At 38.5% G+C, this 12,558-nt stretch overlaps 1 protein-coding gene across 1 annotated transcript in view; it reads right to left on the bottom strand.

The window, feature by feature from the left end:
- Positions 1-3,702: 3,702 nt before the first annotated feature.
- rps6ka5 (ribosomal protein S6 kinase, polypeptide 5) overlaps positions 3,703-12,558 on the bottom strand; it is a 237,762-nt gene continuing 228,906 nt past the window's right edge. The window contains exons 14-17 of the mRNA XM_060829467.1: positions 11,704-11,895; positions 5,918-6,077; positions 4,642-4,805; positions 3,703-3,951 (exon numbers count right to left, since the gene is read on the bottom strand). Coding sequence (XP_060685450.1) covers positions 3,712-3,951; positions 4,642-4,805; positions 5,918-6,077; positions 11,704-11,895 — 756 coding nt within the window. The 3' untranslated portion in view covers positions 3,703-3,711. The remainder of the gene's footprint in view (positions 3,952-4,641; positions 4,806-5,917; positions 6,078-11,703; positions 11,896-12,558) is intronic.

Raw genomic sequence — 12,558 nt, forward strand, 5'->3', positions numbered from 1 at the left:
TGCATCTAACCTGGATGCCAAAAAGAAAAATCAACACTGCAGCCTGTTCAGTAGCTTAAGTTAATATTTACAATGTTGTGTCGCAGATATCGAATTTACTATGAAAATAGCATTTAGAAGAGATTGTAGAGTTCAGTCTGAGCCATGCATCAAATCTTCAGAAGTCTAATGATCTACAACCATTTGTCTACATTACACCATCTTGGACGCTCTCAATATGGAGGTCCTCAGTTTCTATTTACTTAGCAAATCCTTTTAAACTAAGACCGTCTCATAAATAAAGAAAAAAAGCTCACATTTAAAAGGCATTTAAAGGTGGACTTTCCCCCAGACACCAATAGTATAGAATTACTTGTGCACAATACAGAAAAACTACAGTGCAACCTGCCCAGCACTCTGTTAATTCTAGAGACAATGCAACCTCAACAGCCCAAACTTTCTGAAAGGTTTCCTAATAAGAGTGGCACAGCGTTTTATCCTAGGAAATTTGCATACAACCAGTTCCAGGTAGTTTTATGCTGGAATATTTTGAAGGATAAATTTCCTTGACTATTACCTCTTTCTTTCCAGACACACTGGCTGAAACCATTTACCTCCTGTTTACATTGGTCCTCCCAGATTTCTGAATCTGGCTGAATAATGTGCAGGCATAGAATTATATCCATAGATTTGTGTGCATCATGATTAAAATCAACAGATGCTTGTGCAATTTATGGATGTTGACAGTGAGTTTCTTACAAAAGCCACCGTGTAACTTAAGCAAAGCTGTCAGCCTTAGCCTACTCAAAATTTGTCGATGTCCAACCCCACCCTACCACCACATCCCATTCTGAGGAGGAGGAATGATCTTCCCAACAGGCAAAATCATGTTCTGCATAACAATGGAGGAGCAGAGACTTCATGTTAGGCAGAAGATAGCAGCTCACTCGCTTGTTCAGCTGCATGTACGCGGGTTTATGCCAGCTGTAGGAAAATGATCTCTACAGGAAATTTCACGCAAGTTCCCGTTGGAGGATCACAGCAGAAACATGTAAAGTTGGTCATCATTTCTCCACAAACATGATCCAGGAAATTTGGGAACATTTATGTCAGCAGTCTCTAGTTCCAACTTCAAGCCAGAAATGGCTTTCAATGTTTCTTTAACCCTAAACTGAAAGAGGACACAAAAATTGCATTTAGTCTCCAAATTAACTGCATTAGCACAAAGAAATTGTGCCTTTTGGTTTGCAAAAAGACAGCTACTGGGCTAGGTTACATTGGTAGAAAAGGTTACTTGGCCTTTTATTTGGTCAAAAAGTCATAGGCCATGAAGATATGTTTTCTTTCAATAAAATACCAGGTTCTGAAAGCCTAAAAATTTCCTATTCACATAAAAAGTAGTTAGATGCTTTCAAAATCGTATGAATACCAAGATAATCTATAAATCTTTTTAGATTCTCTGTTTCACTATGATTGACAAAGAAAAATCCTTTACCTTTAGTAATAAATATAGAAGATGCTAGAAAGACATAGTGGGTCAGGCAGAATCGTTTCAGAGAGAAACATGGGTCTGTGGAAAAGTAATCAGCCCGAAATGTTAACACTACGTTTCTCTCTCCACAGATGTTGACGAACCCGTTTAGTTTTGCTAGCATGTGCTGTTCATATTGCAGATTTCTAGTATCTGCAGTAATTTGCATTCCCCCTCCCCTTTTATGCTGAGTACACCGTTTGCACGGTGCACAAGCTGAAGAATTGAAATTGGTAAATCAAAATCAAACTGAGAAACACTGCTTTTCTGCAGTTTAAAAATTTAACATGTTCACAAAGGTGCTTTTTGCTGCTACAAAGCAGCAGCAATTTCCTCCAGGAACTCTCCAAGCCAAGTGCAGTTAATTCCTTTCTACTCTTTTGGATTCCTGTGGATCACCTTTAGCACAATGATTTGTTAATATCTAACCTGAATATTATTAACAGACCTCACAGAAAAAAACCCCACCCAAACAAATCCATATTTCTTTTTTTTAAGGAGTCTCCACTGCATAAATATGGAGCAAAAATCATGCAGAGCTACATGATCAGAATTTCTTGCACTAATTGTATTAATCTGAAGATGGTAGCCTGCACCACTCAGCTACCTCGTTACTTGTCACTCAGAAAAACAATTACATAAAAGTCATCAAAAATGTCAAATTGTTGGCTGAGACACAGAACAAGTTAAATTAATGGTTGCAACACAATTTGTTAAACTTGTACACTTTGGCTACACCGTTACCACTCATGCAAAAATTAAACAGACTACATGCCAAAGAATACATCAATAACAAAGCACGTGGCATATGGAGCTCACGTTACTTTTAAATAGCCATTATTTCAATATAGAAGCAAATTTCCCAGATGGCCCCTAAAAATAGAACATACATATCTATACATATATATATCTATATATATTTTTAATATGTGTTAGGACTCAGATTTCACATATCAGTCACTTATTTCACATTTTCCTTAAAAATAAAGCACATTGCACAAGTTAGAACTGGTGAGCCTACAACAGTTAAATTTTGAAAGGCAAAAAGACTTTCATCCCCACTTCTAACCGATTTCCTTTGTTTTCAGGCCTTAATTTTGCACTTACAATCAGCATCTAATCATAAACATGCTCCCATGCCCTCCATCAATCATTCGATGCAAAGCATACCGTCTACCTTGGAGTCTTTAGGGGAACAGAAGGAAAGGCTTTGGAAGTAGAGGGATGACTGCACATAGTACAGATAGCCGTGCGTGATTCTCACATTGAGCCACAGTGAAGTCGCAATTGGACGAATACAAAGTCAGAGTCCGAAAGAATTAAAAGCGAAATGTCACTAGTTCTAAAGCTACATAGTGCAAGTGATTCAAGATGAGAAATCTGAGCTGTATGCACATTTCGTTTGCATATGTAATGTCCAGCGTAGATCTGTTTGTACAGTAAGTTTCTTAGCTTTGATTCAGTCCTTAGGAAAAGGTAAACACATTAAACACTTTGTACCTTGTAGGGTCTGCAGTACAGAAGTATCTGCAAATGTTCTTTGAAAAGTGCACCCAATAACATTTATGTATACTGACTGTCCTTTCACAATTTAAAAAAAAACAGAAAAATAAATAAAAGCCCTTTGAGTGCCAGGCTGTTTAGATTCTATTTTCCCTAGAAATGCATAATTAATAATTATTTTAAAACTGTCCTTTTTCTGTGCTTTTCCAAGAGATGAATATTGTGGAATTTACAGTAGGAAAGTGCGCCACTTATTCTAATTGGTTTGTGTTCATGGCCCACGTGAGCTTTCTTCAACCTTTCTCCCTTTGAACTCAGCAGCATATGATTCTACCCCTCTGTCATTCGTGAACTTATCGAACGTCCCCTGAAAGACATATTTTCTATTCAACTCAATTACTCAGTGCAGTAGTAAGCTTCTATGAATTCTAGTTTGGAGTTTTACTTATTGTGATGTTTACGAACACTAAGTTTGGATTTCTCAGAGAAAAGCTAACAATTGATGCCAGAGGAAGTATGGAACTACATATAATTTTTTAAAAAATGTGTGCTTTGCAGTAAGTTAAAAGCACCAAACATTTCAGGCATTTTGGAGGGGCACTCATAACAAAAAATGAAACTTGTGCTCCGCAGAGGATCAAGTACAATTAAAAGCATAAGAATTTTTTTTTAAATTGTGAAAGAGTAACTGCAGCAGCTTAATCGGAGAATTGAAAGATACTGTCTGGATTATTGCTGTCTGTTGGGTTGTTGGGCTGTAGTTTTGTGGTTGGTGTAGTTTTGCCATGGGATTGAGAGGAGGAGGAGTGGGAACTTTCACTAGAACTGCTCCGTGTTTCAGTACTGGTGCTGGTTTTCTTCATCTTGCGTCTTTTCGCCAGAGGTGCCTTGTCCACATTCTGAAGGCAAAAGCCTTCCCTCTTGCATTTGTTGAAAGCCTAAGCAGAGATCAAATTAAGTGAGAGAGAGAGTGAATGTGCAGTAGTCACATCAAAAACAAGCAAAGCAACAACAACTTGCATTTGTGTAATGCCTTTAATAAAGTAAAACATCACAAGGTGCTTTATGGGGAAAATAATTTGACACAGACTACATAAAAAAGACTCGTCAAGTGACCAAAAGCGTGGTCAAAGGTGAAGTCTTTAAGGAGAATCTTAAAGGAGGAAAAAAGCCAAGAGGTTTATGGAAGAAATTTCAGTGTTAGGGCAGCAACAGCTGAAGGCACACTGCCAAAATAGAGGGCAGCTTGTGCTGGGATTGAGGGGGCTGGTGTATAAGACGAAAGAAATTGGGAATGTGCAAGAGTTGGAGGAAGGCAGCGTTCTTGTGAGGTTACAGAGATGGGGCGGGTGGGGGTGGGGACAAGGGAAATTAGGAAGATGAACAAGGATGAGAATGTATGTCAGAGAACATATGTCCTCTGTTAAAACCTCTTCATATTTGTTTCTGCAATAACTTATGCACTGGCAGTCAGTTCCTTCATTCTACTCATATTGTCTATGTATTTCCCCTTTGCAAAAACCTTGGTAGAGTATTGTTTCTTAAAGGAATTATGTAAATTCTGTTTCATAGGCAAATTATGAACACAATGAAAGGGAAGTCAGAAATGTTGTCAAATGTTTCCTTACATGAAATGTTGCTTTGACATACGTGTGGACAGAAACACCTGAAGAACCAAGAACGTCTGGGGTCATTAGTGGATTGGATGATAACTGACTGCTGTCCTGAAGCCATTCATTGAAACGGAGGCTCGACATTTTAATCCGCTTGTTTGGATCAACAGTCAGCAGTCCTGTCAGTGAAAAGTACAGATTTTACAAGCAAATCACTATATGGTGCCACATGATATGGTGGTGAGATATACTGATGATCTATCATTATCACACAGTTATATTTACGTTAGCTCCTGTAACACAAAGGCAAAATGTGGGCTATGTATTACTAAAGAATTGAAGGAACTTTTATTTCGTATGCTGGTATTTACGCATGTACACTGCAATCACAGGACTTGCTTCTCTCAGCTTGCAAAAGCATGCTGCAAAAGGACAGATGGAGCCTGACAGCTTCATGCCTTGAGGTCATAAAGGAGAAAGTGATGATTGCAGATGCTGGAGGTCAGAGTTGAGAGTGTGGTGCTGGAAAATCACAGCAGGTCAGGCAACATCCGAGGAGCAGAAGAATCGACGTTTTGGGCATAAGCCCTTTATCAGGAATGAGGGGCTTAAGCCTGACGAAGGGCTTTTGCCTGAAATGTTGATTCTCCTGCTCCTCAGATGCTGCCTGACCTACTGTGTTTTTCCAGTACCACACTCTCAACCATGAGGTCATATGCCATGACATCCTCAGAATATTTCTTAAAAGTATATCGCTGTGAGACATAACACAACAATGTTCCCAAATTCACAAATATTTAACAAATAACCTAAACTTGCTGAATCAAATAGATCAGGTCCAGAATTCTGTTTGGCACTCAACAATTAGAAATTTTAAAAAATCTTTGAAATACATTTCTTGCTTTCTTTCTCCAACTCCCAAAATGAGTGCCACTTATTGTGGTACAGTTCCACTGAAGCCCAATGAGCTCTCTTTCACATCTCAAAGGTAAAGTTGACAGGCTTAGGTATGGTCAGAGTGGTTTGTCCATGAGAAGCCATCTAGGGAAGCTCCATTTACTGCAATGAGGCTTTAACTATTGGAAGCTAGAATAAACCTGAGGACATTCTCACTGATCTTTGATGCAATATCAATATTTGCAATAAGGCAATATCAATATTCAGTGACGTTTTAGAAAATGAATTGACAATTTCATATTCAAATCTCAGATTAAAATCTAACTTCGACAGGATCTATTGAGTGATAGGGAGAGGGGCCCCGCTGTAAAAAGACAATTATGCTTGCTCTTACCTTGAATCAATTCCTTGGCCTCTTCTGAGACATTTCTCCAAGCTTCACCTTCAAAAGAAAAGTCCCCTTGTTTTATTTTCCTCATGATTTCTTCGGCACTGGTGGATGTTAATGTCTTTTCCTCACATTGGAATGGTACTTTCCCTGATAACATGGTATACTGCCAGAGGTAACAACAGTCAGAAATGAAAATGCACTGAGGTTAAACTCTGAAAGGAGAAATCTTTGCTTAGCCACTGCATATGTACTTAGGTCCTTAGGTCCATAACATTTTATTGCAGAACACAACCTTTTAAAAATAGGCTGCAGTGCAAATATTAAATGCTTTCATTTCAGACAGTCAGCTCTCCTCCAAATACAATGATTCCCTGGTTCCCTAACATCAACTTTGTAGAATGGAGTTTCTCATTATTCTCTCACCAAATTATGAAATTGATGAGACATAGAATACACTACTACAAAGAAAGGTGAAGAAAAAAAAATCCATCCTTCAGCTCAAAGTAGGGTCTTCAATCTAAAGAAATAAAGTATGAAAATATGGGGGCAAGTTGATCATGATGGATGGGAAAATACACAAAAAAATTGACAGTAGGCAGACAATAGCTACATTTTAAAAAATACTATGTGGTCCAGAACAGATACATACTTCTTGAAATTACGAACACACAAAATAAAATCAACCCTAGTCATTGAAAAAGGTCAAACGTTGCATTAGATAACATGAAGTGGCTTGTAAGGATGCCAGAAAAAGTGTTAAGCTAAAGAATTGAGAGCAATTTAGAACACAGCAAAATCAAGAAACCAGTTTAAAAAGGGAAAAAAGACCAAATATACAAACTAGCAAGGAACATAAAGGCAAACTGTAAAAACTTCTTTACATATATTAAAAGGAAAAAATTAGGGCAAACATTGACCCGTTATCAGTAGGGAGAAGAGACCTATAGTAGAGTACAGAGAGGTTACTTTATACCTATCTTAGAAACATAAAAATATAGAAGATAGGAGCAGGAGAGGCCATTTGGTGCTTTGAGTCTGCTCCGCTATTCATCACGATCATGGCTGATCATCCAACTCAATAGCCTAATCCTGCTTTTTCCCCATAATCTGTGATCCCATTCACATCAAGTGCTCCTCTAACCTTCTCTTGATATACTCAGTGCTTTGACATCAACTACTTCCTGTGGTAATAAATTTCACAGGCTCACAATTCTTTGAGTGAAGAAATGTCTCCTCATCTCCATCCTAAATGATCCACCCCAAATCTTCAGACTGTGGCACCTGGTTCTGGATGCACCCACCATTGGAACATCCCCCCCTGCATCTACCCTGTCTAGTCTAACCTAGTAATCTCTCCTTATACAACAGTCCCACCATCCCTGGAATCAGCCTGGTAAACCTTTGCTGCACTCCCTCAAGAGCAAGAGCATCCTTCCTCAGAAAAGGAGGCCAAAACTGCACACAATATTCTTGGTGTGGCTTCACCAAGGCCCTGTTTAACTGCAACAACACATCCTTGCTCCTGTACTCGAAACCTCTTGCAATGAAGGCCAATATACCATTTGCCTTCATGCTTACCCTCAGCGACTGATGCACAAAGACACCCAGGCCCCACTGCACACTCCCCTCCCCAATTCACAGGCATTCAGGTAGTAATCTGCCTTCTTGTTTTTGCATCCAAAGTGAATAACCTTACATTTATCCAAATTATACTGTATCTGCCATTGATTTGCCCACTCACCCAAACCAGTTCAGATCAAGCTGGAAGATCCTCATCACAGTTGACCTCCCCACTCAACTTGGTATCATCTGCAAACTTTATGATGTTACATTTTGTTCACTCATCCAAATCATTAATATGTATTGTGAATAGCTGGGGTTCTAGCACCGATCCCTGTGGCACCCCCACTGATTACTGCCTGTCAATTTGAAAAGGATCCATTAATTGTTTGTTTCTTCCCTGCTAACCAGTTTCCTATCCATCTAACACACTTCCCCAATCCCATGCACTTTAATCTTGCACAGTAATCTCTTACACGAGACTGTATCCAACACTTTCTGAAAGTCCAAATACATCACATCAACTGGCTCCCCAACTCTACTAATTACATCTTAACAGAATTCCAACAGATTTGTCAAGCATGATTTCACCTTCATAAATCCATGCTGATTCTATCTGATCTTGCCACTCCTGTCTAAAGTCCTTGATAATGGATTCAAAAATTTTCCCCACTACTGACATTAGACTTACTGGTCCATAATTTCCTGGTTTCTCTCTACCTCCCTTTTTGAATATTGGAGTGACATTAGCTACCCTCCAATCTGCAGGAGCCATACCACAGTCTATAGAATCCTGGATGATGACCACCGATGCATCCTGCATTTCTGGAGTCACTTCCTTGCATATTATGGGACGTAAATTCTCAGGCACTGGGGATTTACCCACCTTCAATCCCCTCAATTTTCCCAATACCATTTCTCTACTAATGTTGATCTCCCTTAGTTCTTTCCTCTCACTAAATCTTGCATCTCCCAATATTTCTGGTATCTGTTTTGTGTTCTCTTTTGTGAAGACACAACCATGGTATACATTCAGTTGCTCAGCTATTTCTTTTGTTCTGTTATATCTGTAGAGGACCTACATTTGTCTTCATCAATCTCTTTTTCTTCAATTACCTATAGAAACTCTTCATTTTAGTCTTTATGTTCCATGCAAGTTTACTTTCGTACTGTATTTTTCCCTTCTTATTCAATCCTTCGCTCCTTCTTTGCTGAATTTGAAACTACTCCCAATCCTCAGACCTATTATTTTATTTGGCCAATCTGTGTGCTTCTTCCTTGGATCGATCCTCTCTCTAATTTCCTTTGCAAGCCATAGACTTGTGCCAGACAGGAATAAACAGTTATTGCAGTGCTTGCATATATTCCTTGAATGTTGCCATTGTCTACCCACTGTCATCCCTTTAAATAATTCTCCCCTATCTACCAAGGCCAGCTCACGCCTCACATCTTCATAGTTTCCTTTATTAAGATTCAGCACCCCAGTCTTCACCTACCTCACTCTCCACCTTGATAAAAAAAATTGTATCATGTAATGGTCCCTCATTCCCAAGGGGTCTTGCACAGCTGGATTGGTAATGATTCCCTTTTCAATACACAGTACCCAGTCTAAGTTGGTCTGCTCTCCGGTTGGTCCCTCTACATACTGGTCAAGAATACCATCCCATATATACTCCAGGAATTCCTCCTCTGTGGCATTGTGGCTAATTTGATTTGCCTAATCTGTGTGTAGATTAGAATCACCCATGATCACTGTTATTCCCTTATCATATGCATCTCTAATTTCTATGTTCAATGCCATGCCCAATATCAACAGTGCAGTTTGGGGGTCTATATATGACACCTACAAACATATTTTGCTCTTTGGTATTTCTCAACTCTACCCATATAGACCCATAGTATCCTTGTGAATAATACTACTTCAACTAGCAATGCCCTTCCATCACCTTTTCCTTTTTGTCTGTTGTTCCGAAATACTGAATACCCTGGGATATTCAGTTCCCATCCCTGGTCATCCTGAAGCCCTGTCTCCGTAATCCCAATTATAACGTACCTGTTTACAACTATCTGTGTGATTAATTCATCCACGTTATTGCAAATGCTCCACGGATTAAGGCAAAAAGCCTTTAAACTTGTCTTTTTAACATTGTTTGCGTTGCTTCTAATATTTTCCTCAATAGCCCGGTTGGAATTTTGTCCTTGGTTTCTCTGTCTTCCACTTTTCTTATTCCCTTTTCTATGTTTTGATTTTGAACATGCTTCCTCCTTCACTGACTCCTTACATCAGTTCCCAGCCCCCTGGCATATTAGTTCAAAACTTCCCCAACCACTACTCAAAAAAAGATACAGAAAATCTTCCAGAAATATGAGGCAACCACAGAACTGGTGAAACTGAAAAACTCAAAAGAATTTTACTTGAGAAGTTAATGGATTGAAGGTTGATAAATTCCCTTAACTTCACATCAGAGTGTCAAAGAGGCTAGGGAGATACTGGATGTATTAGTGGTTATCTTTCAAAATTCTATAGATTCTGGAAAAGTAACTCAAGTAACTCCAATATTTAAGAAGGGAAGAAGATGGAGAATGGAAAGTTAAAGGTATTTAGTTTGACATCAATAGTAGAGAAAATGCAGGAATCTATTATGTAGGATGTCACAACTGGACATTAGGAAAAGAATGGCAAATTAAAACAACATCATCATGGATTTATGAAAAAGAAATCATGTTTGACAAACTTGATTTTTTTGAGGATGTTAATGTACCATGGATAAAAGAGGACAGTAGATATGGTATATTTGGATTTTCTGAAGGCTTTTGATAAGGTCTCACACAGGAGGTTAGTAAATAATTTAAAGTGCATGGGATTTGGGGAAATATATTAGTATGGATTGAGAATTAGCTAATAGATGAAGAGTAGAAATAAACATTATACTCAGCAAGGTAGGCTGTTAATAGTGCGGTACTGCAAGGATCAGCATTAGATCCATAATTGTTCACATTCTATAGAAACAATTTGGGTGTAGGATCCAATAATAATATTCCCAAATTTGCTGACAACTTAAACTGGTTGGAGGTTGTAAGTAAATTGTGAAGAAAATACAAGGAAGCTTAAACAGAAATTGGGCAAGCTAAGTGAATGGGCTAGAACATGCTACATAGAATATAAAGTGAATAAATGTGAAGTCATTCACTTTGGTAGAAAAAGACGGAAAGGCATAAAAGTAAGAGGTTGGGAAATGCAGGTAACGAAAGGGACCTGGGTGTCCAGGCTCATGAGTTAACATGCAGATGCAGCAAGTAATTAAGAAGGCAAGTGACATATTGGTCTTCTTTGCAAGGGGAGTTGAATACAAGAGTAAAGATGTCATATAACATAGAACAGTACAGGCCCTTCAGCCCTCGATGTTGTGTTGGCCTTCTATCCTGCTCTAAGATCAGACTAGTCTACATACCCTTCATTGTACTAATGTCCATGTGCCTAAATATTTCTGTACAGCCTTAGTGAGATCGCACCAGGACTACTGTGTACTGTTTTGGTTCCCTTACCTCAGGACAAATACACTTGCCAGAGAGTGTGACAGAAGTTCCCAAAGTTAATTATTAGGATGTTGGGATTATTTTAAGAGGACAAATTGAGGGAACTGAGTCCGTATTCCCTAGACTTTTGAATAATAAGGGTGACATTTCTGGAACTTATTAAACTCTTGCAGAGCATGACAAAGTGAATACAGATGTTTCCCCTGGCTGGTGAATCAAACCAATAACATAATCTCAGGGTAAGGGATAGGCCATATGGAAGTGCCTACTTACTCAGAAAGAGGGGAATTTTTGGAATTCTCTACCCCAAGGGCTGTGGAAATCCTTAAGCATATTCAACATTACAAAAAATCATAGATTTCTGGAGCCCAATGACATCAAGAGATATGGAGATAGTGTGGAAAAATGGTATTGAATTGGATTATGAGTCATGTCTAAGTGAATGGTAGAGCAGGCTCAATGGGCTGAATGTTTTTAATGTTCCTTAATAGATTAAAAAAAGCAAAGGGAATATAGATAATTCAATCTTAGAATTGATAGTGTGATAAGCTAAATTGCTAATCATTTAATTTTGTGCTGTAATCTTCCTAGAGCTGATGTTTTAATTAGGATCTATTTTATATGTAGGGAATAATAAGCAACTTGCACCAGGTATCCCTGGTCTATCATCCTTTACCTTGCCACCAACTTACCAGGATTACACCCAAACTCCACAGATCACAGGATTCGTCGTAACCATCATCCTTCAGTAATTCAGGAGCTGCGTAATGTAATGTAAAGCATGGGGTCTTCAAAGGCTGATTATCAGGAGGTTTCAATCGTGCAAACCCAAAATCAATGACTTTAATTTCTGTGCTGTCACTATCATCAGCGTATAATAAGTTCTACAGAACAAGAGTTGGGGTGGGGAAAATAGGAAACAGGGTTATTAATAAATATCATCACTTGTAGCTACAAAATGTTCTGTGAAACACTGAACCATGATACCCTTTTTATAGCTTGTTCCTGTAAAATGTTTCATTAGATTAGATTATTATCCGCAAATGAGGATCAATCTTTGTCTTTCTAAAAGCTGACACAGCAAACTAAAAATACCAATTACATCAGTTTTTTTTCTGCTGCAAAATCATATGGCAGGCATCTGTTCACCTCAGAAAACTAAATGTAAATCAGATTAAGTTGAAGAAATATGATTTATACTCAAGAAGTGAACTTGATAATTTTAATTTGCCAAAACAAAGGCAGTTGAACATTGCCAATTATTTAGCACTATCCCTCTTGTCACATGGCATTTCTCAATGCTTTGTCGCTCATGGGAGCTCTAATTATACTTTTACGGAAGGCCACACACCCATACAAAATCCACTGGGAAGCTCACTTGAGAACTCCATTCTTAACATTCGCTTTCGAGAATTGGTGACCAATGATCATTAGAAAAACCCTTCTGGTTCACTACTGTTTTTAAATAAGGAAATCTGCCAGCCTATATGTGACTCAGAACCCACAGCAATGTGGGTGACTCTCAACTGCATTCTGAAATAGCCACT

Source organism: Hemiscyllium ocellatum, chromosome 8, assembly GCF_020745735.1.
Source record: "Hemiscyllium ocellatum isolate sHemOce1 chromosome 8, sHemOce1.pat.X.cur, whole genome shotgun sequence".
NCBI classification, from domain to species: domain Eukaryota; kingdom Metazoa; phylum Chordata; class Chondrichthyes; order Orectolobiformes; family Hemiscylliidae; genus Hemiscyllium; species Hemiscyllium ocellatum.